The sequence below is a fragment of the Myodes glareolus genome, chromosome 2, assembly GCF_982192425.1.
Source record: "Myodes glareolus chromosome 2, mMyoGla1.1, whole genome shotgun sequence".
Classification (NCBI taxonomy): domain Eukaryota; kingdom Metazoa; phylum Chordata; class Mammalia; order Rodentia; family Cricetidae; genus Myodes; species Myodes glareolus.
Genome location: NC_142027.1, coordinates 110,420,671 through 110,448,491, shown reverse-complemented (window position 1 = coordinate 110,448,491; position 27,821 = coordinate 110,420,671). Strand labels below are relative to the sequence as shown.

The 27,821-nt window shown below is 47.7% G+C and overlaps 3 protein-coding genes across 7 annotated transcripts in view; all 3 read left to right on the top strand.

Annotated features, from left to right (window-relative positions):
- Positions 1 to 136: 136 nt before the first annotated feature.
- Positions 137 to 628, top strand: LOC148123138 (trafficking protein particle complex subunit 2-like protein). Its single transcript, XM_087903538.1, has one exon. The coding sequence runs from the start codon at positions 160 to 162 to the stop codon at positions 577 to 579; it is 420 nt and encodes a 139-aa protein (XP_087759664.1). The 5' UTR covers positions 137 to 159; the 3' UTR covers positions 580 to 628.
- A 1,811-nt stretch (positions 629 to 2,439) lies between these two features.
- Zp3 (zona pellucida glycoprotein 3) lies at positions 2,440 to 11,429 on the top strand. Its single transcript, XM_087897605.1, has 8 exons — positions 2,440 to 2,892; positions 5,071 to 5,189; positions 7,109 to 7,212; positions 7,303 to 7,480; positions 8,368 to 8,485; positions 10,267 to 10,358; positions 10,455 to 10,573; positions 11,202 to 11,429. The coding sequence occupies exons 1-8, from the start codon at positions 2,578 to 2,580 to the stop codon at positions 11,411 to 11,413; spliced, it is 1,257 nt and encodes a 418-aa protein (XP_087753731.1). The 5' UTR covers positions 2,440 to 2,577; the 3' UTR covers positions 11,414 to 11,429.
- A 10,492-nt stretch (positions 11,430 to 21,921) lies between these two features.
- The window catches only part of Dtx2 (deltex E3 ubiquitin ligase 2), a 39,801-nt gene continuing 33,901 nt past the window's right edge, over positions 21,922 to 27,821 (top strand). For 3 of the 5 annotated variants that reach the window (XM_087903536.1, XM_087903532.1, XM_087903537.1), the window contains exons 1-2: positions 21,922 to 22,079; positions 23,279 to 23,444. The gene's annotated coding sequence lies outside the window, so the exon portion shown is untranslated. Of the gene's footprint in view, positions 22,080 to 22,359; positions 22,417 to 23,278; positions 23,445 to 27,821 lie in introns of all 5 variants that reach the window. The other 2 variants (XM_087903534.1, XM_087903535.1) reach the window with 2 other exon arrangements.

Below are 27,821 nucleotides of genomic sequence, written 5' to 3'. Positions count from 1 at the left end.
ATAAATATATCCACTGAGAAAAACATAAAAATGCTGAAGCCCAAGAAAGTGGCAAAAATCTGGAGGCTGAGACGGGAAAATTAGCCCAGACTAGGAGACACGTAAAACCTCGGCTCTAAAGAGTAAACTATCACATGATGCGGCGCACGGCCTGCCAATATGGCGGTGTGCATCGCGGTGATCGCCAAGGAGAATTACCCTCTGTACATCCGCAGCACTCCCACAGAGGATGAGCTCAAGTTCCACTACATGGTGCACACGTCCCTGGATGTGGTAGATGAGAAGATCTCAGCCATGGGGAAGGCACTGGTGGACCAGAGGGAGCTGTACCTGGGCCTGCTCTATCCAACTGAGGACTACAAGGTATATGGTTACGTGACCAATTCCAAGGTGAAATTTGTCATGGTGGTGGATTCCTCCAATACAGCCCTCCGAGACAACGAGATCCGCAGTATGTTCCGGAAGCTGCATAACTCTTACACAGATGTGATGTGCAACCCCTTCTACAACCCCGGAGACCGCATCCAGTCAAGGGCCTTTGATAACATGGTAACTTCGATGATGATCCAGGTCTGCTGAGCTGGACCTCCGCCCCAGTCGTCAGGAAAAGAAGCCTGTGTTCACCCCGTCTGATGATTATTTATTCCCCTCCCCCTCCCTGACTGTAACCCACGGGCAGGACTGTGTGCCTTGTACCTTCCCACTAAATGCCTCCCATGATGAGAAAAATAAAAAATAAAAAAAAAAAATAAAGAGTAAACTATATCGGGTAGTGTGGTCAATCTGTCTAAAGTAAAAGAAAATAATAAAATAGGAGTCTGAGGCTGGCAAAATGGCTAAAGCCTAGGGTAAAGGCACTTGCTGCCAAGCCTCATGACATCAGACAGGACAGACCTGACTCACAAAAGTTGTTCCCCGACCTCCACATGCAAACTGTGGCACATGTGTCCACCCCCTCCATCCACACAAAATAAATAAATGTTTTTAAAAAGGAGTTAAAATAAATCTAGGTGTGGTGGCTCACACTTGTAATCCTGGCACTAGGAAATTTAAGCCAGGGGAATCGCCGTGTGCTTAAGACCAGCCTGGGCTCCATAGCAAGATCTTGCCTGACAAATCATACATTGCTATTTACCTGGTAGGGGCAACACCGTGACCAGGAACGTGGTCTTCTCGGGAAGAGTGTCCTCCATTACACTACAGATGTCCTGACCTCAGAAATGTCCCCAGATTTGAGAAACTGGACTACAGAATTGATGGTTGTGGGGGATTTTGCGTTTCCCCCATTCAAAATAAAATTAAGCAGGTAATGTTGGTGCACACCTTTAACCCCAGAATTCGAGAAGCAGACACGGGAGGATGTCTTAGTTCAAGACTAGTCTGATCTACAGCAAGAGTTCCAGGACAGCCAGGGCAACATGGAGAAACCCAATCTTCAAAAGAAAAAACCAAAACAACAACAACAACAATAATAAATAAAATTAAATCTATGATAAATAAATAAAATATAAAATGAATGATCTTAAACTGCTTTTGCCTTGTAGGGGTTGATCACAATTGAGGCGTTTGCCCTTAGGGACGAGCTGTTGAATAGGTCCCAGACACATACATTTTCTCTTGATGCCTAATTAATGCCTTTATAGTCTTCATTTGGCAAGAATCCCCCAGCTGTTTCTAAGAAAACCCCTGCATCTTTCAATCAAAGTATCACTCCAGGATTGTGCCCCCCTCCACGCTCCTTCCCTACCCCAGACTTGGTTGCCTCAAGTCCTGAGCACCAAGGGCTGGGAATAGGGAGAAGGTTAAAAATGATGGCTGACCAGACTTGAGTAGGTATACAAAATCCAGCCTCATGGCTCAGACCTTTCATCACAGCTACTTGGAAGATTGAGGCTGAAGGACTGTAAAGTTCAGGCCTGCCAGGTCACAGGGTGAGGCCAGTGCCGGCAAGTTTACTAAGATTGTCTCAAAGAAGCGAAAAGAAGGCTGGGGTTGAAGCCTAGGGTAGAGCACTCGCTTACACTCCCCCAGAGGGGCCTGGGAGAGCATTTGCTTTGCTTTCAGGAAACTCTGTGTCCAGTTCCACAGGGAAAAGAATTAAAACATGAATAGGAGTCTGGTGTGGTGGCAAAGGCAGCACTTGGGAGGCAGAGGCAGGCAGATGTCTGAGTTCAAGGCCAGTCTGGTCTGTGCAGCCAGCTCCAGGACAACCAAGGCTGTTACACAGTGAAACCCTGTCTCGAAGAAAAACAAACAAACCAACCAATAAACCCCAAAAAACAAAAACAAATCCCACCACGAGTAAAAGAAAATAGCAACAACAAAACCAACCAAATAAACAAAAGCCTTAACTAGGAATCACGTGGGGGTATCTTTAAACTACAACCAGATCCTAATTCTTGGTCCAGGTGAGGTCTGAGGCTTGCTTGAAGTTTGTTGAGTTGCTTGCTGATGGACTCCACCTGAGACTGAGGGCAATCGAGAGAATTCAGGTGGGAGGGTGGGCCTCCAGGGATATAAGGTGCCTGGGTGGCATCTGCCGCTTACTCTGCACCCAGCCTTAACTCAGGCGGCACCATGGGGCCGAGCTACCGCTATGCTCTCTTCCTCTGTCTCGTGCTGTGCGGGGGCACGGAGCTGTGCTGTGCCCTGCCTCTGCGGCTCTTGCCCGGTGGAACTGCGAACCCAGTGACGTCTACATCATCCGTGGAGGTGGAGTGTCTGGAAGCTGAGCTCGTGGTGACCGTCAATAGAGACCTTTTTGGCACTGGGAAGCTCATAGAGCCTGGGCACCTCACCCTTGGCTCAGAAAGTTGTCAGCCTCTGGTTTCCGTGGATACTGATGTGGTCACGTTCAGGGCCCAGTTGCATGAGTGCTGCAGCAGGGTGCAGGTGAGGCTGGGCGTCCCTAGCTCGGTGAGGGGAATGGGAAGCTGGGAGGTGGTCTGGTGAGGTCGCTTCTAAGGGATGGCATGGTGTCCTTACACTGTAAACAGAGAGTGGTCACCATGGAGGATGGGGGTGGGGGCACCGCTGGAAGCTGGCGATGGGGGGGGGGAGGGAGAATCTGGTGGAAGTAGCTGTGTTCTTGGGACCAGCCTACTCACTGGACCCTGGTTTCCTCAGATCTGTGGTCCCTCCCTACGAAGAGAATGCAAGGGTGACAGGGTAGGAGTTGGAAAGGAACACAGAGGGTAGTGTAGGCATCTGCTAGAGGCATTAAAAATCCCTGCCAAAGCTTGGGGTCCCAGTTAACACAAGCCCAAACTTCTAGCACTTGGGAAGTAGAGAAAGGGGAATTAGGAGTTTATGGACAGCCTTGGCCACATGATAGACTCTGTACAAAATACAACAGAACTCTGAACCAGGCATATAGAGTTGCTATCCCAATAGCCAGAAGGCTGGGGCAGGAGGATATAAAGTTCAAAGCCAGACGGGGCAACATAGAGCATGCCTCAAAAGTAAAACAATAACAACAACAACAACAACAACAACAAAAACCCTGGACTTACAGAGAAAAGCAACAACCAGTGCTGAGGATTGAACCCAGCGCATTCAAGGCAAGCAACTCCATTATGGACCTAATACCTCCACTCTACCCCCTGCCCCCAGAATTTGGGGTTCTTGAGAGAGGGTCCTGTAGCTCTAACCCCAGCCTTTGCTTTCCCAGGGGCTGGGTTTACAGGGGCACCCCATCATGCCTGCAACTTTGAATTCGAAGATGTACAGGGCAGAGGATGTTATGATGACCTTGACTCACAGAAAGACCTTAAGCATTTCAACTGGTTGCAGACATAGCTCAGTTATATACCAGAGAGCTCACCTAACAAGCATAAGGCACTGAGTTCAGGCCCAGCACCACAAAAAAACTGTATGCCTGTGATCCAGCAATCGGGAGGCAAAGGCAGAATTAATAATCCAGGGTCATCCTGAACTATGTAGCAAGTTTAAGGATAGCCTGAGCTACATGAAAACCCGTTTTAAAAATTTAATTGTGGCCGGGCGATAGGACCAAGTGGATGAGGCTGAACCTGGAGACAGGTGCAGGCAGACCGTGGAAAGCCATGCTGATCCCAGGTTGTTTCCTCACCTGATCTCAGTATCTTCCTCCCACACCTTCCAGCTAGCTGTGTCTAATTCTGCCTTCATGGCATAGGGTCTAGGAATGTACGAAAGGGTACATGACAGGTGGAGGGGCAATTCCACAGCAATGGGAAAGTCGACCAACAGTGCAGCTGCTCTGGGATCACCCATGTTTAGTAATAAGCCCCCCAAACTCATAGGTGTCCTAAATAGACTTTAGTGGGATCAAACTTTGGTTTGTAATTCAAGTAATCCTTTCTCTTGGGAGGCTGAGGCAGGAGGATCAAGAGTTTGAGGTCAACTTGGGCTCATCGATCAAAACTAGTAACAGCTGTTCCTCTCTCTCTCTCTCTCTCGCTCTCTCTCTCTGGTTTTTTGAGGCAGGGTTTCTCTGTAGCTTTGGAGCCTGTCTTGGAACTAGCTCTGTAGACCAGGCTGGCCTCAAACTCGCAGAGATCTGCCTGCCTCTGCCTCCCGTGTGCTGGGATTAAAGGTATGAGCCACCACCTTTACATTTTTTTAATTTGATTTTTATGTGTGGGTTTTTTGCTTGTATGTACATCATGGAGGGTGGTTGCAGCCCCTGGAACTGGGGTTATGGACAGTTGTGACCTGCCATGTGAGTGCTGGGAATTGAACCCAAATGCTCCTGAGGACTGAGCTCTCTCTCCAGCCCAGCTCTCTTAACTTTAGTGGCCAGCAGAGGGCAGGTTGCACTGAGCCTTGTCTGTCTGCTTTCCTAGGCTGGATTCCCTAACTTCCCGTGGGCCAAGCAAGCATTCCCAGAGTGTATGGTTTAGATTTGTTTAACATTACAATTTTGCAGCCGGGCGGTGACACACCTTTTAATCCCAGCACTCTGGAGGCAGAGGCAGGCAGCAGATCTCTTGAGAGTTTGAGGCCAGCCTGGTCTACAGAGCGAGCTCCACGACAGCCAGGGCTACACAGAAATACTGCCTCAAAACAAAACCTTACACTTTGCTTCAGGTGACAGAAGATGCCCTGGTCTACAAAACCTTCCTGATCCATGAGCCCCGCCCTGTGGGCGGCCTGTCCATCCTGAGGACTAACCAAGCGGAGGTGCCCATTGAATGCCGCTACCCCAGGTCAGTGTGGGACGGGTTGCTCCCTCCCTGGGTTGGCTGAGGCTGCCTGCAAGTAGGACAACCATTGTTGCTCTGATGAGGAAATGGCTTGCCGCTGTGATTATTGTAAATGGTAGCCTGCTGAGGAGAGTCTGATGCCAGGTGTGCACTAAGGGACTGATTGCTTTTTTTCTGGGAGGAGAGAGATGAAATTGAGACAAGATTCATGAAGCCCAAGCGCAAACTCACCCCCCACCTCCACCCCCTAAATGCTGGGCTATAGTGTGTGCTAGGAGACCTGACTTGGTTTTGTGTCTTGACAGGATGACCTGGAATTCTGTAGCCTAGTTGACCTTGAACTCGGTCTATCTCAGCCTCCCAAGTGCTGGGAGGTAGCATGCCTGGCTTGATTCTCTCTCTCTCTCTCTCTCTCTCTCTCTCTCTCTCTCTCTCAGTGTGTGTGTGTGTGTGTGTGTGTGTGTGTGTGTGTGTGTATGTCTCTCCCAGACTTGTAGTGTGGCAGTAGCCCACTGCTACTGTGGGCAGTGACCTACGTGGGTCCCACAGTAGCCATGGATATAATATAATCCACCATAAAGTCATGAACTTATTTCAAATCATGCATGTAGGGATACATTTTTAATTTCAGCACTCAAGAGAGGTAGAGGCAGGAGGATCTCTGATTTGAAGCCAGCCTGGTCTCCATAGAGTTCAGGCCAGCCTGAGCTAGGTCTACATAGTGAAACCCTGTCTCAAAACAACAAAGAAATCACAGCAAAAAATAAACAAATAAATAAAAATTACAATGGGTATGTGTCATCCCTTCACCACCCCAAGTCAAGCATTTCTCTGTGTAGCCCTAGCTGTCCTGGAACTCACTCTGTAGACCAGGCTGGTCTTGAACTCAAATCGCCTGCTTCTGTCTTCCGAGTGTTGGGATTAAAGGTATGTGCTACCACATCCCAGCAAACTTTTTAACTTAAATTTCAAGCATGACTTTTTGGGCAGTCTCTGTATTACAGTCTGGCCTTGGCTCATCACTAATCTTTTGCTTCAATCTCTGGGATTCCAGTCATGGGTCATCATGTCCAGCTCAGATTTCCTGGGGGCTCTAGACTGGGATATGTCATTGTGTCCAGTGGTTGTTTGAAGCATAATAAAAACTCAGATGCTGGGCCGTGGTGGTGCACGCCTTTAATCCCAGCACTCAGGAGATAGAAGCAGGCAGATCTGAGTTCGAGGTCAGCCTGGTCTATAAGAGCTAGTTCCAGGACAGGATTCAAAACTATAGGGAAACCCTGCCTCAAAAAACCAAACAAATAAATAAAAACTCTGACAGAAATTGGGTTCAACCTTAAGGCCAGAAAAGCAAAACAGCCAGCCACTGGCTCTTACCTCTTTCTCAGTCCGAAGTAATGATCCTGCCTCCAGAAATCTCAGAATGAGACTGTAACTGAGAGCTGTCTCCTCCTGTTCTACAATCCTCTCTAGCTTTGTTATTAAAGGCATGTGCCACCCGGTTTCTATAGCAACTAGTATGGCTACTGGGATTAAATGTGTGTTACCATTGCATGCACTACCACACATGGTCTATGATGTGCCGGGATGGAACCCAGGGCCACATGTGTTAGGCAAGCTCTGAAATGGAGCCAGAATGGGACACTCTCGTTCTTGCCTCAGCCTCCCAGTGATGGGTTCCTGCCACTTCCAGCTTCTGTTTCTTTCACCAGGGCCTAAGTTGTCAGCTTGCTAATGGAGCTTCTACCCTCAGACCTGTCTTTTCCGTGCTTTCGTCTCTGTCCCCATGGTTGGAGTGTCTGGCTGCGTTCAGGTGTAGGCAGAGAGGGGTTAAGGAACAGGCCCAACCTTTGGGGCCCTTGGTCTGGCTACCTAGTTGATCCATCTGAGAACGCTGGGAGCAGCTGAAGTCTTTCTCACAGGCAGGGCAACGTGAGCAGTTACGCTATCCGGCCCACCTGGGTTCCCTTCAGCACCACTCTGTCCTCAGAGGAGAAGCTGACTTTCTCTCTCCGCCTGATGGAGGGTGAGTCTCGGGGCTGGAGGAATCCGGCGGGGGGGGGGGGGGGGATGTAGATACCTCTGAGGTCTCCAGCCCCTGTCTCTGTCCCTTCAGAGAACTGGAGCACTGAGAAATCATCCCCCACCTTCCACCTGGGGGAGGTAGCCCACCTCCAGGCAGAAGTCCAGACTGGAAGCCACCCGCCATTGCAGCTGTTTGTAGACCACTGTGTGGCCACACCTTCGCCGGACCAGAATGGCTCTCCCTATCACACCATTGTGGACTTCCATGGGTGAGACCTGACCACCTTGCTGGGGAGTCATTTTATTCCCGCTTGGTTTAAGTATTTTACTAGCATATATTATATGAATTGGATGCACTATGACCTTCTCATATGGTGAATTTTGATCAGATTCACCCTCATGACCTTCTCTCTCTTTTAAATATTTATTTATTGTGTATGCAGTGTTCTATCTGCATGCATGCCTGCACATCAGAAGAGGGCATCAGATTTCATTATAGATGGTTGTGAACCTCCATGTGGTTGCTGGGAATTGAACTCAGGAACTCTGGAAGAGCAGCCAGTGCTCTTAACCGCTGAGCCATCTCTCCAGCCTCATTACCTTCTCTTGCTCCCCCTTCCTGATACCGTTTTCCCCTAACAGCTAAGTTATCTTCTACTTTGAAATCTAAAAAAAAAAAAAAAAAAAACCCTTAGTCTTTGGAGTGTTGGAATTACAAGTGTGAGCTACTTTTTCTGGTTGATATTATCGGCTTGATTCACCTGAGAAGAGGGAGTCTCAGTTGAAGTAACTCCAGATTGGCCTGTGGGCATGTCTGTGGGCGGTTTGGTAATTACTAATTGAGGCGGAGCCAGGCAATGGTGCAGGTAGGCCTGGGCTATACAAGTGTAGCTGAGCAAGCCTTCCATCACTTTCCTTTTGGGTCTGGCTTTCCTTTGGGTCTGTTCCTGTCTTCAGGTCCCTTGAGTTCCTACCTTGGTTTCCATCAATGATGAGCTGTCATCTGTAAGCCGAACACACTTTGCTCCCCACGTTCATGTTGGTCAGTTTTTATCACAGCAGCAGAAAGCAAACAAAGACACCTGGCTTCCAGGGAACTTTAGTAATAAGGTGATCTAGCTGCTAAGTTAACTCCATTCTTCCCTTTTCTTCCAAGCTGCCTTGTGGACGGTCTGTCTGAGAGCTTTTCTGCATTTCAAGCCCCTCGACCCCGGCCGGAGACTCTCCAGTTCACGGTGGATGTATTCCATTTTACCAACAGCTCTAGGAATATGGTAATGGCATTTTCCACAGCCAAGAATAAGCCTGAGCCTCTAGTCTGGCTTCATGTTCTCCTGCCGTTACCAAAGTCCTTCCATAAGCAAATGACTTACCATGTTAGAAATAGTAACAAGTAGACGAAGCTGTGGGCTCAGTGAGGCCCTCACAGGTAAGGGATGTGGGGTTTAAACTTGAACTGGATAAAATAGGAGCTGGAGACATGGTTTGGTTAAGAGGCTGGAGGGCTGGAGAGCTGGCTCAGAAGTTAAAAGCAATGGCTACTCTTCCAAAGGACCTGGATTCAATTCCCAGCACCCACAAGGCAGCCCACACTGTCTGTAACTCTACCTTCAGGGGGTCTGACTTTCACACAGACATTTATGCAGGTAAAACATTAATGTACATAAAATTAAGTCATCTTTAAAAAAAATAACCAACTGGCTGTTCTTTCAGAGGACCTGGTTTGATTCCTAATATACCATATAGTGGCTCACAACCATCTGTAACTCCACTTCAAGGGGATCCAACAGTCTTTTGGCTTCAGATAACAAGCATGCATACAGTGCAGACATACATGCAGGCAAAACACACACTGTAATAATAAAAGGCCATAAATAGTTGTGTAAAGCATTAGAGGCACACATGTACTTTAATCTCGGCACTCTGGAGACAGAGGCAGGTGGATCTGAGTCTGAGACCAGTCTGATTTACATAGGGAGTTCTAGACCAGTCAAGGCAAACGTAGTGAGACCTTGTGTTCCCCCCGAAACAACCCCCACGGCTGAGGAGATGGATAACTCAGCAGCTAAGAGCTCTTGAGAAGGACTGGAGTTTGATTCCCAGGACCCGCTGTGCCTGGGTTATGGAGTTGTGTCAAAAAGGCAAGAGCTAGGCTGTCCACAGAACTCCATAGCAGTGCTTCCCCCCCCCCCCCCGCCCCAAGACAGGGTTTCTCTGTAGCTTTAGAGCCTGTCCTGGAACTAGTTCTTGTAGACCAGGCTGTCTTTGAACTCGCAGATCTGCCTGCCTCTGCCTCCTGAGTGCTGGGATTATAGGCATGTGGCACCACCGCCCAGCTATAGCAATGCTTTTGTAGATACAATAAGGCTCTGGGCTTGCGCCCCAGCCCACGATCCACAAACAACAACCAAACTGTTATTAAACTTTTTGTTTTGCCTTTTGTTTCTGAGACAGGATCTTATATATCCTGGTTAGCTTGGGGCTCACTATGTAGACTAGGCTAGTCGTGAACACACAGATCTACCGGCTTCTACCTGGGTTAAAAGATGTAGGCTATTGCACATGGCTTAATTAAGTTTTTTGCAATGCTGTGTGTTGTGTATGTAGTGCAATTTGATTGTCTCCTTCCACCATGTAGATTCCAGGGATCAAACTTGGGTCATTCGTCTTGGTGACAAACACCTTTGCCCAATGAGCCAGCTCCCCTTCACCATCTTTAAAACTTATTTTACTCAGAAAACAAACAAAACACTGTATGTGTGCATGTTTGAGTGTGTCTGTAAAAGAGATTCCAGTCACGCAGGTGGTGGGAATTGAACTCGGGTCCTCTGAAAAAAGCAGCCAGTATTCTCACCCAACCCCCACCAGACAGGGTTTCTCTGCGTAGCCCTGGCTGTACTGGAACTCGCTCTGTAGACCAGGCTGGCCTCGAGCTCGGATCTGCCTGCCTCTGCCTCCTGAGTGCTGCACCACCACACTTGCCTTCCTACAAAATCTTTAAAAGTCATCGACACTTCTAAAAAACTCAGCCCCCCTGCTTGTGACTCTCTTTCAGATCTACATCACCTGCCATCTTAAAGTCACTCCAGCCAACCAGACCCCAGATAAGCTCAACAAAGCCTGTTCCTTCAACAGGACTTCCAAGAGGTGAGGAGACCAGGTGTGGGGACCCTCAGACGCCCCCCCCCATGTCTGATGCCTCAGTTCTAATGGGAGCTCTGCCTGCTGTGTTCCGCCCCTCAGCTGGCTGCCAGTAGAGGGCGATGCTGACGTCTGTGACTGCTGCACCAAGGGCGACTGTAGCAGCTCCAGCTACTCCAGGCCCCGGGCCCACGAAGTGGCTCCTAGAAACCGCAGGCACGGTATGTCAGACACGAGCTATTTATGCCTCTTCCTCTTAAGGCACCTGCTGTCGCTGCTTCCTTTTTCTCCATCACGATGGGGGTGACCTAGGGAATGTCTTCTGGGACTTTCAGGTGGGAGGGTGCTGAGCCTCTCTTAGTTGTTCGTGAAGTAGCTCTGCCACCCTTCAATTTTTCCCAGTACATTACTGGGCAGTGGGCAGAATAAGGTGGCTGGTCAGGTGACACCTCATTCAGTCCCCTGAGGCAGCGCAAAATGACACTCAGAAAATATTACTCAACTTGAGAACTGAGAGCAATGGCTCATGTCTGCCATTCCAGTCCTGGGGAAGCTAAGACAGGAGAAGTCAGTTCAAGGACAGCCTGGGCTACAAGAGGGCTCAAACAAACCCTGTCTCAAGAAACCAAATATAAAAGCCTGGAAGAAAGGCTCAGTAGTACTTGGCATAGAGTCCCCCAGTGAGGGGCTGGGGTGTGGCTCAGAGGTAGAGCTCCTGCCTAGAATCCCCCAGTGAGGGGCTGGGGTGTGATTCATCAAGGCTCTTGACTAGCATTCTTGAGGACTTTGATTCTCCAGCACCAAGCAAAAAACAAACCCAAACCTTTCCCATGTCCTGTTCTCTTACAGTGACAGACGAAGCTGACGTCACTGTAGGGCCCCTGATCTTCCTGGGAAAGGCAAGCGACCAGGCTGTGGAGGGCTGGACCTCTTCTGCGCACACCTCTGTGGCTCTCGGCTTAGGCCTAGCCACAGTGGCGTTCCTGACCCTGGCTGCTACAGTCCTTGGTGTCACCAGGAAGTGTCGCAGCACCTCCCGTGTTGTATCCCTTTCACAATAAAAGATCCAGTTCCGAATGTGGCTTAGCGCCTGTGTCTGATGGGGAGTGTGAGATTGGGGGTGGTTGCCTGGGGGAGGGTGAACTAGACTGCCCCCTATCATGTATGTGCCAATAGTGAAATCTATAGCTGGACATCCGGTGAGAAGCCATCTTAGATGGAGACCAAGACATACGTGGACGAGTATTTCCTGCATTAGATAATATATCTATCCGGGAGTAGCTGTAGGATGTGACTCCAAGGAGATCAGTATGGAGACAGGAGCTGTTGAAAGAGCTGGGTAGGCCCAGTTAGACTGTCACTTTTTTGGTTTTTGAGACAGAGTTTTCTCTCTAGCTTTGGAGCCTGTCCTGGCACTTGCCCTGTAGATCAGGCTGGCCTTTAACTCGGATCCACTTGCCTCTGCCTTCCACGTGCTGGGATTAAAGGTACGTGCCACCACCGCCCTATCAGACTGACTTCTGTAGTGTATGGAATTTTCTAGCCCTGGCTCCAGGGATCTGATTGCCATGGGGTAAGGGTGAAAAGGGAACTGCTTGCTCCGTTCTTCAGGTCAGTGGACAGAAAGGTACCTGTCCAAAGCCCCAGGAGGGGTGGCTCATGCCTCTCTCTGAACACTTGGAGGTGGAGGAGACAGGAGGATTAGGAGTTCAAGGTTGTCCTTAGTTTTATAGAAAGCTGAAGGTCTTCCTAGGCTATGAATGACTATTAAAGACAAAGAAACCAGGGTTGTGGTTGTGGTTTACACCTTTTAATCCCAGCATTTGAGAAGCAGAGGCAGGCAGATCTGAGTTCGAGGCCAGCCTGGTCTACAGAGTGAGTCTCAAGACAGCAAGGGCTCCCGTAAGAGCCCCTGTTTTCAAAAAATAAAACCCAAGTGATGGCTCAGCAATTAAGAGCACTTGTTGCTCTAGAAGACTAGGGGCTCAGTTCCCAGTACCCACCGTTTTCTCAACCATCTATAACTCCAGTTGCAGGAGATCTGATAAGCCCTTCTGACCCCCACGGGTAGCAGGAATGCACATAAATGCACATACTAAAATGTGGAATCAAAACACTGGTACACATAATACAGAGGCTAGAGAATTAGGGGCACATCCAGAGGACCTGATTTCAGATCCATCACCCACATCAGGTGGCTCACAATATAGTTGTTGGGATCCACCTGAACCTCCAGTTCCAGATCTGATGTCCTCCTCTGGCCTCCATAGACACCTGTGCACATGTGCCATATACTCAGATACACACACATCAAAGAAAACAAAGCTTAAAAACCCTGTAGCCAGTAAGGTCAAAGCAGAAAAAATATGCCCCAATTAGGTTGTCAAAATAAGTTTAGTTCTGGGTGGTCACCAAGGCGTGTGGAGTAGCATTTTGGGAATGTATAGTTGTGGGTTCTGAGAGGAGATTCCTTTGGTAGTTGATGGCCTCAGAAGGGGTGGCTGGGATTTCCTTTTGTCTCAGGAATCGGGAAGAGCTGTCTCAGCATCCCTTGGATTTTACACTCCCAAGTCAGTTTTTACCTTCACTTCCATCTCCAGCGAGAAGAGCTGTTTCCTCTACTCTAGCGGGCTGACTACCCACCTTGTGCAGTCTTTACTTTTGTGAGACTGGGGGTTGAATCCAGTGCCTTGCAAGTGCTGTACTGCTGAGCTACATTCTTAGTCTCGTGTATAAAAGGCGATGCTTTCCCTTTTTTGTTTGAGATAGCATCTTAGTCCAGCTGGCCTTGAACTTGCATAACTTGAGGACAACCTTGAGTTCCTGATCCTTTTGCCTCTATCTCCCAAGTGCTAGGACTCCAGGGCTGCACCACCAGGTCCAGCAGCATCTTGAAATGACACTCAGCTTCAATGGGTCAAATGAAAGTTTGCTTGGTGGCCGCAGTTGTTAGGCATAGACCTAGAGGAAGATGCTCCAATACAGCAGCTGGTAGAGGGGCTCACACTGAAGGGAGGAGCTCAAATGGCTGGTTTGGGCTGGAGCAGTAGTTTGGTAGCAGAATGCTTCCCTAGTGTCTTAGGGTTCCTATTGCTGTGAAGAGACACCATGATGGCGACTCTCTCTTTTCTTTTTAATGTTTTCTTTATTATTTATTACGTGTACAGTGTTCTGCCTACATATACACCTGCAGGCCAGAAGAGGGCACCATATCTCGTTACAGATGGTTGTGAGCCACCATGTAGTTGCTGGGAATTGAACTCAAGATCTTTGGAATAGCAGTCAGTGATCTTAACCTCTGAACCACATGATGGTGACTCCTAAAGAAACGTTTAGCTGGGGTGGTTTAGTTTCATAGGTTTAGTCCATTATCGTGGTGGGACAGGGCAACATGCTGGTAGACACGGTGTTGGAGAAGGAGCTGAGAGTTCTACATCTTGATCCACAGGCAACAGGAAGTAAACTGTATACCACACTGAGCGTAGGAGACCTGTAAGCCCATCCCTCACAGTGATACACTTCCTCCAACAAGGTCACATTCCTACTAGTGCCACTCTCTTTGGGGGGCCATTTTCTTTCAAACACCACACCTAGCATGAATAAGACTGACGTCTCCAGGATTCTTGAGATGAGGTATCATGCAAGGCTAGTCTTAAACGGCCAGCCGAGTGACCCCGTCTCCATCTTCCAAATCCTGGGATTACAAACATTTGTTGCCACAGGATACTAGGTGTCTACAGTATATTTAGAGCAAGGTAGACTCTTGGTCTACTTAGGATGGGAAGTTCTTGAACCTCAAGTGTCGTCCGGAAGTGTGACTGGTAGCAAAGGCTGGGGAGGTAACAAAGAGTAGATCAGGTTGGGGAGATGGCTCAGCTGGCAAAGGTACTTGCTGGCAAACTAACACCCTGAGTTCAATTCCTGGAACCTATAGGGGTAGAAGGAATTCTGTCCTCTAACTTCAACACACACACACACATGCACAGACACTAATCCAGTTTTTTTTCTTCTTCTTTTTTAAAAATAGGGTTTCTTCTTAGTTTTGGAGCCTGTCCTGGAACTCGCTCCATAGACCAGGCTGACCTCGAACTCACAAAGATCCATCTGCCTCTGCCTCCCGAGTGCTGGGATTAAGGACGTATGCCACCACTGCCCAGCCCCAACACATTTTTTTTAAAATATTTATTTATTTATTGTGTATACGATATTCTTTCTGTGTGTATGCCTGAAGGCCAGAAGAGGGCACCAGACCTCATTACAGATGGTTGTGAGCCACCATGTGGTTGCTGGGAATTGAACTCGGGACCTTTGGAAGAGCAGGCAATGCTCTTAACCACTGAGCCATCTCTCCAGCCCACATTTTTTTTTTTTAGAATAAGTTTTAGAAACCAGATAGAAGAGTAAAATACCAGGCTGAGAATTAGACTTCTTGTTTCTAGGTTCTGCTTTGGCCTCCACTGAAGAATTCAGAGACAAAATTACGAATTGGAAATTTCTTTCAGAGTGAAGGTGTGTGTGTGTGTGTATGTGCATGAGTGAACACTTGTGTACATGTGGAGGGCAGAGGACAACTTTATGGGAGCTGGTACTCTTCTTCCATCACGTGGGGTCTGACCATTAAATTCAGGATCTCAGACTTTGCAGGAAACTCCTTTGCTCACTGAACCGTCTCATTGGCCTTAGTTTCTTGTGGGGTCTTTTTGTGTGTGTGTATGTGGAGGGGGGTGGGGGAAGGTCAGGATGTCTCACACTGTAGTCCAGGCTGGCCTGGAACTATCCTATCTCTTTGCTCTAGCTTTCTGGGTATTTGGATCACATGTGTGTACTACCACAGTGTGCTGTTAGAGCAGAACTGTTGGGAAGAACTCTGGGGTCGGTCAGGTGGTCCATTTCCCATCCCGCCTGATCTTACTCCTGCCAATCATACTGCCTCAAATTATCTTTAGCTTACATGTAAATGCTTGCATACATTCTTTTTTTTTTTAGGATCTTAGAGTTGGCTAGTTTTCATGCATTATGTCTGGCATATGTTCAGTAGGTACTGTTTCTCAAAAGAAATATATTTTTGAGGCCTGTTGGTGGTGGTGCTTGCCTTTTGTCCCAACACTTGGGTAGGAGAGGCAGACAGATCTCTGAATTTGAGACCAGCCTGGTCTACAGAACGAGTTCTAGGACAGCCAAGGCTACGGGGAGAAACACTGTCTTAGAAAAAAAGATTAGAGGCTGGTGAGATGGCGGAGGAGATAAAGGCTCTCGTATTGCAGCATGCTGGCCTGCGGTCAGTCTCCAAGACCCCATGGTAAACGAGAACTCACTGCTGCAAGTTTTTCTGTCCGACCTCCATATATGTGCCCCCCTCTATGAAAATAAATTAATGGGTTGGGCAGTGTTGGCGCATGCCTTTAATCCCAGCACTCAGAAGGCAGAGGCAGGAGGATCTCTGTGAGTTAGAGGCCAGCCTGGTCTACAAAGAGAGTTCCAGGATAGCCAGTGCTGGAGAAACCCTCTCTTGAAAAATCAAATAAATAAATAAATGGTAAAATTATTTTGAAAACATTTAAAACTGTGTGCGTGGGGGCGGTATTTTGTCTGCCTTGTGTGTCTGTGTGCCCTATGCACCATGTGTACGCAGTGTCAGCAGACGGCATCAGATCCCCTGGGAATAATGTCCCAGATGCTTGTGAGCTACCACGTGGGGGATGCAGAGCAAACCCAGGTCCTCTGCAAGAGCAACCTGCTGAGGTCAGAACTGGGCATTGCGTCCCCTGAAACTGGAGTTACAGATGGTTGTGAGCTGCTCTGTGTGGGTACTTGGAACCAAACTTGGGTTCTCTGGAAGAGCAGGGTGTGCTCTTCACTGCTCTGTTCTGTGAGTGTGATCCAAGGACATGCCGAGGACCATTTCTTTAATGAAACTCCATCCGTTCCTTGTCCTCAAGTTTCTGGGTGTCGTAACAGTCTGAGAACGTGTCTTTCATTCAAGTGTTCTTTCATTTCCTCATACCAAGAGGAAGTGGTTGTGTCTGGGGTGCGGAGTAAGCGTGACTAGGATTTGACCTGCAGGTGGGGTCATTTGAATCTTCAGCTGAGAAGCCCTTCTCTCCCCAGGAGAGGTGGCCTCCACTGGGGATACTGAGGCAGGCTTGCCTAAGAAAGTATTATGGAGACATGGGAGAGGGTGGAGGCTTTGCTCTTACCGTCTGATCTGCTTTAACTGATGAGAAAGGTAGAAATTATGCTCATTTAGGGCTGGGTGATGCCTTTCCCAGGAGAGACAGACACATCAAAGATGTCAGGGCAGTGATTAGGCCGTGATTACTTAGAGATGAAATGATGTGTAGCCTGGGCTGGCATGATGGCTCAGTGGGTAAGGGCACTTGGGGAATGGAGTTCAATCCCTGGTTCCCATATGGTGGAAGGAAAGAACAGATTCCTGGAAGTTGACATCTCACCTCCAGACATGCACACACACCAATGGCTTTTTTGTTTTATTTTTATTTTTATTTTATTTTATTTTTTTTTTGAGACAGGGTTTCTCTGTGTAGTCCTGACTGTCCTGGAACTCACTCTGTAGACCAGGCTGGCCTCCAACCCACAGAGAGCCTCCTGTCTCTGCCTTCTGAGTGCTGGGATTAAAGGCATGTACCACCATGACTTTGATCTGGCCATTTTTTTTTCTCCTTAAGACAGGGTTTCTCTGTTATCCCTGGCCATCTTGGAATTTGCTCTGTAGACTAGGCTGATCTCAAACTCACTTCTACCTACTTCTGCCTTCCAAGTGCTGGGATTAAAGGTGTGTGCCACTATGCCTGGCATTATTTTTTGTTTTTTAAAAAATTATTGTTTTGGTTTCTGAGACAGGGTCTTTACATAGTCCTGGCTATCTCTGTTGTGACTCAGGCTGACCTTGAGTTCACAGAGATCCTCCTGCCTTGGTCTCCTGAATGCACAACCATACATGGCTGTCAGTTTTTTTAATTGACATGAAATTTTATGTTTCTACTTCATCTATCTTGTAACTTACACTGCCCAGAAATAGACCTCACCACTTTGTCTACTAAGAAAATACCTAATACTTTCAGAGGATTTTATTTATTTTTATTTTTATTGAGTTCTACATTTTTCTCTGTTCCCCTCCCTGCCTCTCCCCTTACCTTCAACCCTCTCCCAAGGTCCCCATGCTCCCAATTTACTCAGGAGATCTTGTCTTTTTCTATTTCCCATGTAGATTAGATCTATATAAGTCTCTCTTAGTGTCCGTAGTGTTGTCTAAATTCTCTGGGATTGTGGTTTGTAGGCTGGCTTTCTTTGCTTTATGTTTTAAAACCACTTATGAGTGAGTACATGTGGTAATTGTCTTTCTGTACCTGGGTTACCTCACTCAAAATGATGTTTTGTTGCTCCATTCATTTTCCTGCAAAATTCAAGCTGTCGTTATTTTTTTCTGCTGTGTAATACTCCATTGTGCAAATGTACCACATTTTCCTTATTCATTCTTCAGTTGAGGGGCATTTAGGTTGTTTCCAGGTTCTGGCTATGACAAACAATGCTGCTATGAACAAAGTTGAGCACATGTCTTTGTGGCACGATTGAGCATCCTTTGGATATATACCCAAAAGTGGTATTACTGGGTCTTGAGGAAGGTTATTTCCTAATTTTCTGAGAAGTAGCCACACTGACATCCAAAGGGGCTGTACCGGCTTGCATTCCCACCAGCAATGCAGAAGTGTTCCCTTTACCCCACAATCTCTCTAGAATAAGTTGTCATCAATGTTTTTGATCTTGGCTATTTTTACAGGTGTAAGATGGAATCTCAGAGTTGTTTTGATTTGCAGTTTTCTGATGACTAAGGATGTTGAACATTTCCTTAAGTGTCTTTCAGCCATTTTAGATTCCTCTGTTGAGAGTTCTCTGTTTAGGTCTGTACTCCATTTTTTATTGGATCATTTGTTCTTTTGATGACCAATTTCTTGAGTTCTTTGTATATTTTGGAGATCAGACCTGTGTCTGATGTGAGGTTAGTGAAGATCTTTTCCCATTCTGTAGGCTGTCGTTTTGTCTTGTTGACCATGTCCTTTGTTTTACAGAAGCTTTTCAGTTTCAGGAGGTCCCATTTGTCAATTGTTTCTCTCAGTGTCTGTGCTGCTGGGTTCTATTTAGGAAGTGGTCTCTGTGCCATTTTATTTTGTGTAAATGTCTTGCCTGCACATATGTTTGTGCACCACGGTCCTGCAGTGCCTGAAGCGGCCAGGAGAGGGTGTTGGATCTCCTGGAACTGAGGTTACAGATGACTGTGACCTGTCTTATGGGCTCTGGGAATCAAACTCATGTCCTCTGCAAAGTAGCAAGTAGCACTCACTCCTAACCACTGAGTTGTCTCTCTCCAGCCCTAAAATGCTTTAAGTTTGTTCCCCGCCCCCATAGAGTCTCACTGTGCAACCCTGGCTGTTCCAGAACTCACAGAGACCCAACTCTCTCTGCTTCCAGAGTGTTTTAAAATTCATTAACTCTTAATCTTCTAAGTTACACTCTTTGTGCAATGTTAAGTGTGGGTGTTTTCTTTACAACCTTTAGAGATGTAACCTGAGAGCCACCAAAAATGCCATGCAGACCCACCATGAAGGAACCTAACCGTGACAGGTGTGGTGGTGTTTGCCCTTCATCCCAGGGCTGAGAAACCCTGTTTCAGCCAGCCAATCAAAACAGAACAAAACCCACAACACTTGTGATTATCCGCAAGAAGCCCATATTCGTCCTGTTGGGTGTACTGCACTCCTTCTTGGAGAACCCTTCTATTTAAACAAATTTACATTTTTAAATTGCATGTACACGTGTGTGGGTGTACATGTGGAGGAGTAAGAACCACTCTGATAAATTGGTTATCCCACCACAACGTCAAGGATTGGACTCAAGTCACCAAGTTTGGGGGCAGGCACCTTTCCCTTCTCAGTTATTTTGCTGATTCCATTTTTTCCCCTTCCTTTCTCCCTCCCTTCCTCCCTGCCTCTTTCTTTTTTTCTAGGGTGTTTTTTTTTTTCTTTTTTTTTGAGACAGAGTTTCCTCTGTAGCTTTGGAGCCTGTCCTGGAACTAGCTCTTGTAGACCAGGCTGGCCTTGAACTCACAAAGATCCACCTGTCTCTGCCTCCCGAGTGCTGGGATTAAAGGCATGCGCCACCAATGCCCGGCTGCACACATATATGTTGTTGGGGGCTGTAGACCCCTAGCCCCTTGACTTTCTTTGCCTGGCTCTGACCCTTTGCCTGCTGGAGTGAACTGAGCAAAACAACTTGTTTACCTGTGCCTGCAGCTGCTCTGAGCACGAAGACCCTCATGAGTTCCTGATGGCAGGGGAGGTGAGGTCAGGCCTGCTGCTGAAAAATTCTGAGAGCTGAGGTGTGGTTATCAGCTAAGGATCCCTATATAAGCTTCCCTGGAGCACAATAAAGTTGGCATTCTTATATCAAGGACGACCAGTGTCCCTGTCCCATCTGTCTGTGTGCGTGTGTTTTTAAGTTTCCAGCCTAGTTCCCAGCTCACGTTCCATGCTGTAGTGCAGGCGCTACATATGTAAGTTAAAAAGGCCATGAATTTACGACAGCAAGGACAAAGGCACTTAGGAGTGGTTAGAGGTAAGAAAAGGAAGGGGAGGATCATGTTGTTATATTTAATTTCAAAGAATATAAAAGCTTAAGAGATATCTTGTTTAATTCATTTGCTTAGATATTAGAAAAATGGGCTAGAGGTGTGGCCCAGTCACCACATTAGTTTAAAAAAATTGCATTTTTACTGAAAAAGAATTTGAAGACGGAGCTGGGGATGTTTCTTCACCTTTTAAGGTTATCTGTCTGGATGTGAATTTAGTTGATTTAAGGCAGATTTAAAATAAAAATTGTTTTAATTTTGTGCTTATGCACAGAAGCTAAAATATGAGGCTACAAGGATAAAACAGTTACACAGTGAAGTCAAGGCCAACCTGGGCTACATAGGGAGAAGTATCTCAGAAAAGAAACAGTGATTGGCTGCTGTTAAACTCTGGAGATGAATTAAGTACGAATGCAGGACCATCATAATGATTCAGTAATAAAAGACACTTGTCATCGAGTTTCTTGACCCGAGTTTGATCTCAGGATTCATGTGGTAGACTAAGAGAACCCAAGGACATATCTCTGTCCTCTATAGGCATGCTGGGGCATGTCCTGTCCCTGCACAAAGAAATAAAAGTAATAAAAAATATGAGCCCTTATCTGTTAGTTCAGACGTGCAAAACGGAAATCAGCAGATAGGAGGGGTCTGTTCAGTGCTCCCAGGACTGGGGACATAGCTGAGTTAGAGTGCTTGTCCAGCAGGCTAGAAGCCCGGGCTTCCCCTCCCCACCCCAGGAAACTGGGAAAGATGGACACACCTGCAATTGCTCTGAAGGCAGAGGCAGGAGGATTAGGAGTTGAAAGCACTCTCTGAAGACCTTGGCTTCTCAACAACAAAAATCCTTGGCTAGAGCTTTTGGGGGACAGACTTAGGTATTCCTTGAGGCTGTGAAGTCATTAAGATCTTACACGGGAGTCCTGGGTGGCTACCAGCGCCACCAGGAGATGCCAGGTGCCATCCATTCATCAGAAATAATGAGCAAAGCAGCTGTGTCTTATCAGACGGTCCCTCCAGAGTGTCAGATGGAGACCAATTAGCACAGGCAGGAAGCAACACAATTCTGCCTTTCCAAGCAAAACAGAAAGCACTCCAGCCCCTCAGTGACAATGCTGAGGCCAGGCCTCTCTACTTTTTTGGCTGTGTTCATCTTTTCTTGCTCCTGAGTGAGCTGGGAGCTGGTTCCAGGAAATTGAACAGGCTCCATTAGGTGAAGTGGAGTTTTAATGACTGCTTTTGCAACCCAAGGCTCTCCTACCTCCTTGCTAGACAAGTGAGTCGTGCCTCAATAAGGCAAGGCTTAAATAATTTTTAAAAATAGGTTATTTTCTTATTTTTAAATTTAAAGTCTATGTTTCTTGAAACTGTGCGTGTAAGGTCAGCCATTAGGAAGCAGAGGCAGAAGAATCAGGCGTTGAAGGACAGCTCTGGCTACGAAGCCAATTCAAAGCCACTCTGGGCTATAAGAGATTCTGACTCAAAAAAGAAAAAAAAAATGAATTTCACAGCTAGGGATTAGTTAGCAGCAAAACACTTGCTTGCCTTGAATCTAATTCCTAACACCACAAAAAAGAAGCATTAGGGACCGGCAAGATGGCTCGGAGGGTAAAGGCGCTTGCAGTCAAGGCTGACAACTTGTTTGATCACCGGAACCCAAGTGAAGGTGGAAGGGAGAACAGACTCATCAATTTGTTCTTTGACCTCTATATGTAACTCACTCCAATCAGACACACAATGATAATAAAATAAAATACTAATAAAAATTATTAAAAGCCAATGAATTAGTAATATATGAAGGAGTAAGTCAATAGGCAGGTATATAAAAGAAGGCTGGGTCTATTAACATTTGCTGCTGCGCTTTGGTCCCGCCCACTCCGCCTCGCCAGAACTACATTTCCCAGAAAGCCCCGCGTGAGGAGGCATGCGCAGCGCTGCGCTGGGAGGCTGCGACGACGAGTTTCACTCCGGCTGCCTCCCTCTCGGAGTCGGAGCTATAGTCGGGGGCTTCTTCCCAGGCCGAGCCGCAGCTGAAGCCGGAGGTCGGCGGTCCTCTCCACCTGTTCCCTCTGCTTCCCTCAGACTCGGTGAGCGGGACGGGCGGGCCACCTGCTGGCGCCCAGGCTGGGGTCCTGAGGGTGGGTGGGTGGGTGGGTTGAGGAGAGGGGGGCTATTGAGCCAATCTGGGACCGGAAGGGGGCGGTCGTGCGGGTGAGGGAGGGCCGTACCCGCGGGATGGGTGAGTCCTGGGGGCGCAGGGGGCTCTGGGTTCCAGGGCACCGGGGTCCTGGAAGCGGGAAGTCGTGGCTGGGACGGTCTGGGCGCTGGGGACAGGGCTGGGTGTGGTGAGAGCCCTCTTTTATGCAGAGACGGGGGTCACCCGCCTGCCTGAGAGTTTGAGTCCTACCGGACCTGGAAGAGCAGGTAGGCTATTGCTACCACCCTGGTTCCCCGAGGGGGACAGTTTCTGTCCTGAGGGGGCTGCATCCAGGCAATAGTGCTCCACCACTGGCTGGGACTTTGGAGGCGTTTGCCTTTCTTGTTCTCTCTCAAACTGGGGCCCTGGGGCACTTTGGGGGAGTCTCTGTTTTGAAGCTCGGCTGAGGGTTGCCCGCGTTAGCTTTGCCTTCACGACGGCACACATACGAATGTGTACAGAGGCGCGGCATTTAAGGAACTCAGATTCTACATGCCACCTCAGCCCCTATATAGTTCTGGAGAGCCCCGCGGTGTGGTGCAGGCTCGTAATCCCAGCACTTGGGAGACTAAGGTATCAGGGTCTCGAGTTCAAAGTTTCCCTGGGCTGTGTAGCAAGCCTCTGTATTAACCACTCCCACTTCCAAAAAAAAAAAAAGTATTAGCTAGGTGTGGTGATTTATGCCTGTAATCTCCACACTTGTGAGAATCAGGAGTTCCAGGCCAGCCCTAAGCTGTATACCGTGGACCCTGCTCAAAAAAACTAAAACGTAATAGTTCTATAAAGTGGACTTCTAGTAGAAAAAAAAATCAGGGTTGGCTTCAGCTACAGAGGTGTGTAGGCCTTTGTTTATTTACCGTGTGGACTGTCCCGTGGACTGGTTTCTGAAGGCCTCATATGGGTTTTTCTGGGAAAGGGTTTATCTGAGTGGTCCGAGGAGGATTGTTATACCTTTTGCTCTCTGCCCCGGCTGTTGAAAAATAAATGGTAATTTCCAGGCCCCAGCCCCAGCACATGGGATCCAACATCTGCGCACTAGTTTTCTCTTGCCGTTTCTCCATTGAAGACTTAATCATCTTTTTGGCAAAGGTACCTCAGAATTGGTGTGGCTGAGTCAGCGAGCCCTTGAATTTGCCCGGTTTTTGTGGCTTGCCATTCATATCAAGATGGGAACTCAGACAAGTGATTGCTTCTGAAGATCCGGTGTCTCCATCAAGAAGGGACAGTTTGGTGCCAGCCCTTCAAGTAAAAGGAGGTGAGAGCCGTGGGGTAATTTACCTTGTTGCTTTTGAAATCTGGTTTTCAAAAGAGAAGGTGGGTGTGGCCACTGAAGGAAGATGTCTCAGTCCATACAATGCTTGTCTGGCAGATTCACTCTCTCGTGTGGCGACTGCACCACCTGGAATCGCGGTCAGGCAAGGGTCTGGAGATTAAAAAACACACAGAGACATGGGTTACTCTTGAAACAGGAATGCCAATTTTATTCTGTTCCAGGGCAGCTTACATAGGGCTCTCTTTAACTAATGGCCACGCCCCAGCTCTCCGGATTTTTCAGCTGCAAGCCCACCAGAAACCACTCCCCTGCCATCAGGAACTCCTGAGGGTCTTGTTCCCAGAGTAGCTACAATCATAAGAAAGCAAGTTGTTTACTCTGGCAGCTAAGGGGTCATAGAAAATTCAGGGTCTGAGGGTCCGCAGTCCCCAACAGTCTAGAACCAACATAAAAAGTCTGGCATGGTGATATGCACCTGTAATTCTAGTGCCAGGGAGGAGACAGGTAAATCCCTGGGGTTTGCTAGTCGGTCAGCCGGCCTAACCTATTGGATGAGTGAGCAAGGTTGATGTGCTGGAGGAACTGTGGTCCAGGCTCTCCTCTAGCCTTCAGGAGTATCCATGCGTCTGCGCACACATGCACATAACATTTATACGTCCACACATAGAAACGCAGGCAGCATGGATGGTGGGATTCGGGGTTCCAGGAGCAAAATGAAGCCTGGGAGTTGATTGTTGATTGCCAACTGTTGCAAATAAATTCGGTTGGCTTCTTGCCAACACTGCCTCTGTCTAACCGGTCTTAAAGGATGCTTCCTACCTTAAGACATGCTTTATGGGCTGGGAGGCACCCTTGGTAGAGTGCTTAGCTAGCATGCAAGACTCTGGGTTCAAGCCCTAGCACTTCAAAACATTTATTTTTTTATTACTACTTTTTTTTAAAAAAAATTATTTCTTGTATGTATATGCCATGGTGCCCGTGTGGAAGTGAGGGGACAGTAAGCAGGGGTCAGTTCTCTGTCATGTGAGTTCTGGAGAATAATTAATTTTTATTTTATGTGCATTGGTATTTTGCCTGCATGTGTCTGTGTTAGGGTGCCAGATCTTGGAGTTACAGACAGTTGGGAGCTGCCACGTGGGTGCCGGGAATTCAACCCGGGTTCTCTGGAAGAGCAGTGAGTGCTCTTCACTGCTGAGCCGTCTCTCCAGTGCCCTTCTCCCCTTTTAAAAGTTACTTGTTTACTTTTATTTATTTTAAGTTCTAGAGATCTAAATCAGGTGATTAGAATTGGCAGTGCCTTTACCTGCTGAGCCATCTCAGTGCCTCCCCTCTCCCATTTTTTTTTAAAAGAAAGAACACTTTCCCTTGCTGTATAAACCTGACTATCTAAGTTCTACCCTCCCCCATCCCCTGGTGGGAGGAGACCGGATTCCTGAAAGCTATCCCCTGATTTCTGCACACCTCCATTGCAAACGCAGACCTATGCTCACACAATAATAGTAAATTAAAAGGAAAACATACCTAGCAAGGTGGTGTATGCCTGTTACCTTACACTTGGAGCCTTAGGCAGAACTGCAAGTTTGAGGTTAGCCTGGGCTATGTAGCCAGTTCATCCTTGCATGGTGTTACAAGCTGTAACCCTAGCATTCAGTAAATTGAGGATCATGAGTTTGGGGCCATCCTGGGATATGTAGTGAATTCTAACCCAGCCTGGGCTTAAAAACAAACCAACAAACCTGTGCTTTGTAGGCTAGAGAAATGAGTCACTGTTACTGCCTTTGAACTAGAAACGTTCTTTTTGTTTTGTTTTGTTTGTTTGTTTGCACAAACCTCTGGCAGGTGCCAGACAAGATCTCCTCCTCCTGGCATCTTCTTGGGTGGAAAGACAGTTAGTGACAAGGTGTTGTGACAGGTGTAGAGCTGAGGTGAGTCACACAGTGAGTCCCCCTCCTCCAGGAGGAGGTAGGCGTCTGGGTCAGGAAGGCTTCTGGAAGTGATGGCCAAGGTGAGCTGCAGGAGGACAAAGTGGGGAGGAAGCCTGGAAGGGGTCTCAGTATTTGTGTAGTCATGGAGCTTCCAGGGCAGTGCAGGGCCAGGTTGCTGTGCCGGCTAAAACAACGAGAAGTGACGGTGGAGTGGGCACGCCCAGAATGTGGGCAGAAGGCGGAGTACATTTAGCCTGTTCGGAGGGCCTTGCCGATTGCTAATGGATTGTCGTCCATAGATGTATGTACACCAGAGCCCAGTATCCTGGTAACACTCAGCCTTTGAGAGGTGGACTCTAGGGACGGAGAAGATGGCTCAGTAGTTACAGAGACTTCTGGGTCTTGCAGATGACCCTAGTTGGGTTCCCAGCACCAGTGTCAGGCAGCTCCTAACCATCTGTAACTCCAGCTCCAGGGGATCCAGTGCCCTCTTCTGGCCTCTGTTGTCACCCTCTGGCGTATGGCATATAAACATACAACACACACCTGCATGTAAATAATAAACTATAAGAGGCCATTAGCTTCAGAGCAGTTTAATGCTGATCTTGTGCAATGGGTTATGCCTCCCTGAAACGATACAGTTCTGTGGAAAGTGGGTTGAGAGAAGACAAAGCCACCCCCACATACTTGTCACTTCTGTGCCTCTGTTTTCTGTCTGTTTTCCTACTCAAAAAGGCTGCTGCCATGTTTTAATGGACCCTCCAGCCATTACGGGAATGAACCAAATAAATTGCTTTAGAGGCTGGGAATGTAGCTTAGTTGGTAGAGTGTTTGTCTACCTTGCTCCAAGCAAGGTTCCATCCGCAGCACTGCAGAGACTGGTGCCACAGCCCTGTCCTCCTAGCTCTCAGTAGGAGGAAGCAGGAGGGTTAGGAAGTTTAAAGACATCCTCAGGTACCTGATGAGTTCATGGCCAACTTGGGGTACATGAGACCTTGTAAGTTTTTTAGCTTATATGCTACTTACTCAACACCACAAATGTACACCCAAGCTCTGGAGACTACGATTTTAGCAGAGTTCCATGAAGGATAGACAGAACACTGTAAAAATTCAGAACTGTTTTCTTTCTGTCGGACACATCAAAGCATGCTGTTTAACTTGGGCCTTGGGATTGGGATGAAACTCAATGATAGAACAATTGCCTACGATCTGCCAGTGAGGAGTTGGGGCATGGCTCAGTCATAGTGCCTTGCCTAGCATGGCAAATATATTTTAATTGAAAATATTGGTGAAGGTTGAGGAGTTGACCGGGTGGGTAAAGTACTTGTGCACAAGCTTGAGAAGGTGAGTTTGGATCACCAGAACCCACATGAAAAGTGGGTGTTCCGGGGCATGCCTCTACTCCCAGTGCTGGGAGCTGGAGGTGGGCAGTCCCAGGAGCTAGCTAGCCAGTTTGCTCTGCTGAATGGTTGAGCTCCAGGTTTAGTGAGGGATCCTGTTTCAGGAAATATGGAGTCCAGAGCTGGAAGAGGGCCCAATTGTTAAGGAAAAGCACTTGCTACTCTTCTAGGGAACTGAAGTTCATTTCCCAGCACCCACATCAGGTGGCTCATAAAAGCCTGTCACTCCAACTCCAGAGAACCATCTTGTGGCATCCATGGGTGCTCACACACAGACCTGGAGCCTGCCCTGGAACGGACTCTGTAGACCAAGCTGGCCTTGAACTCACAGATACCCACCTGTCTCTGCCTCCCGAGTGCTGGGGTTAAAGGCGTGCACCACCACTACCCAGTGGGTGTCTTCCTTAACCCTCTCACTACCTTATTTTTTTGAGACAGGGTCTCTTCTGGAGCTCCCTGATTCTGGCCAGTGAGCTCCAGGGACCCTCCTGTCTCTGCCTTTCCAGTGCTGGGATTGTATACCACTGTGCGTGAGGTTTTCACATGGATTATGGGGATGGAACTGGGGTCCTAATGCCTGTACAGCAAGCACTTAGCAGTTGAGCTTCAGATGTTCTGAGGAGAAGAGGCCAACATGGAATAAAGCCATGGTTGCAGAGAAAAGTTCCTCAGCCCACAGATGTTAGGGCTTGTGCGGCACTTGGAGTTCAGAGCTGACTGAGCAGTCTCTTAGATGATTGTTTACCAGGTGAAAACTGAGCTTGATTAGTACACAAATAGCTCTTCATGCATGGTCTGCTTTTCAAAATTTTAATTTTTTTTCTGTTTTCTTTTTTTTCTTTTTGAGGTGGTTCTCCTATTCTCCTGTAACCCAGGCTGGCCTCTGGCCTCCAGTTCACTGTGTAGCCAAGGATGATGTGGCCTGATGCTCCTGTGTCAGCATTCCAAGTGCTGGGATTATATGTGCACTACTCTTCTGGCTTAGTGGTCTGCTTTTTTTTTCATTAAAAAATAACTTTTTTCTTAAGCTAGGC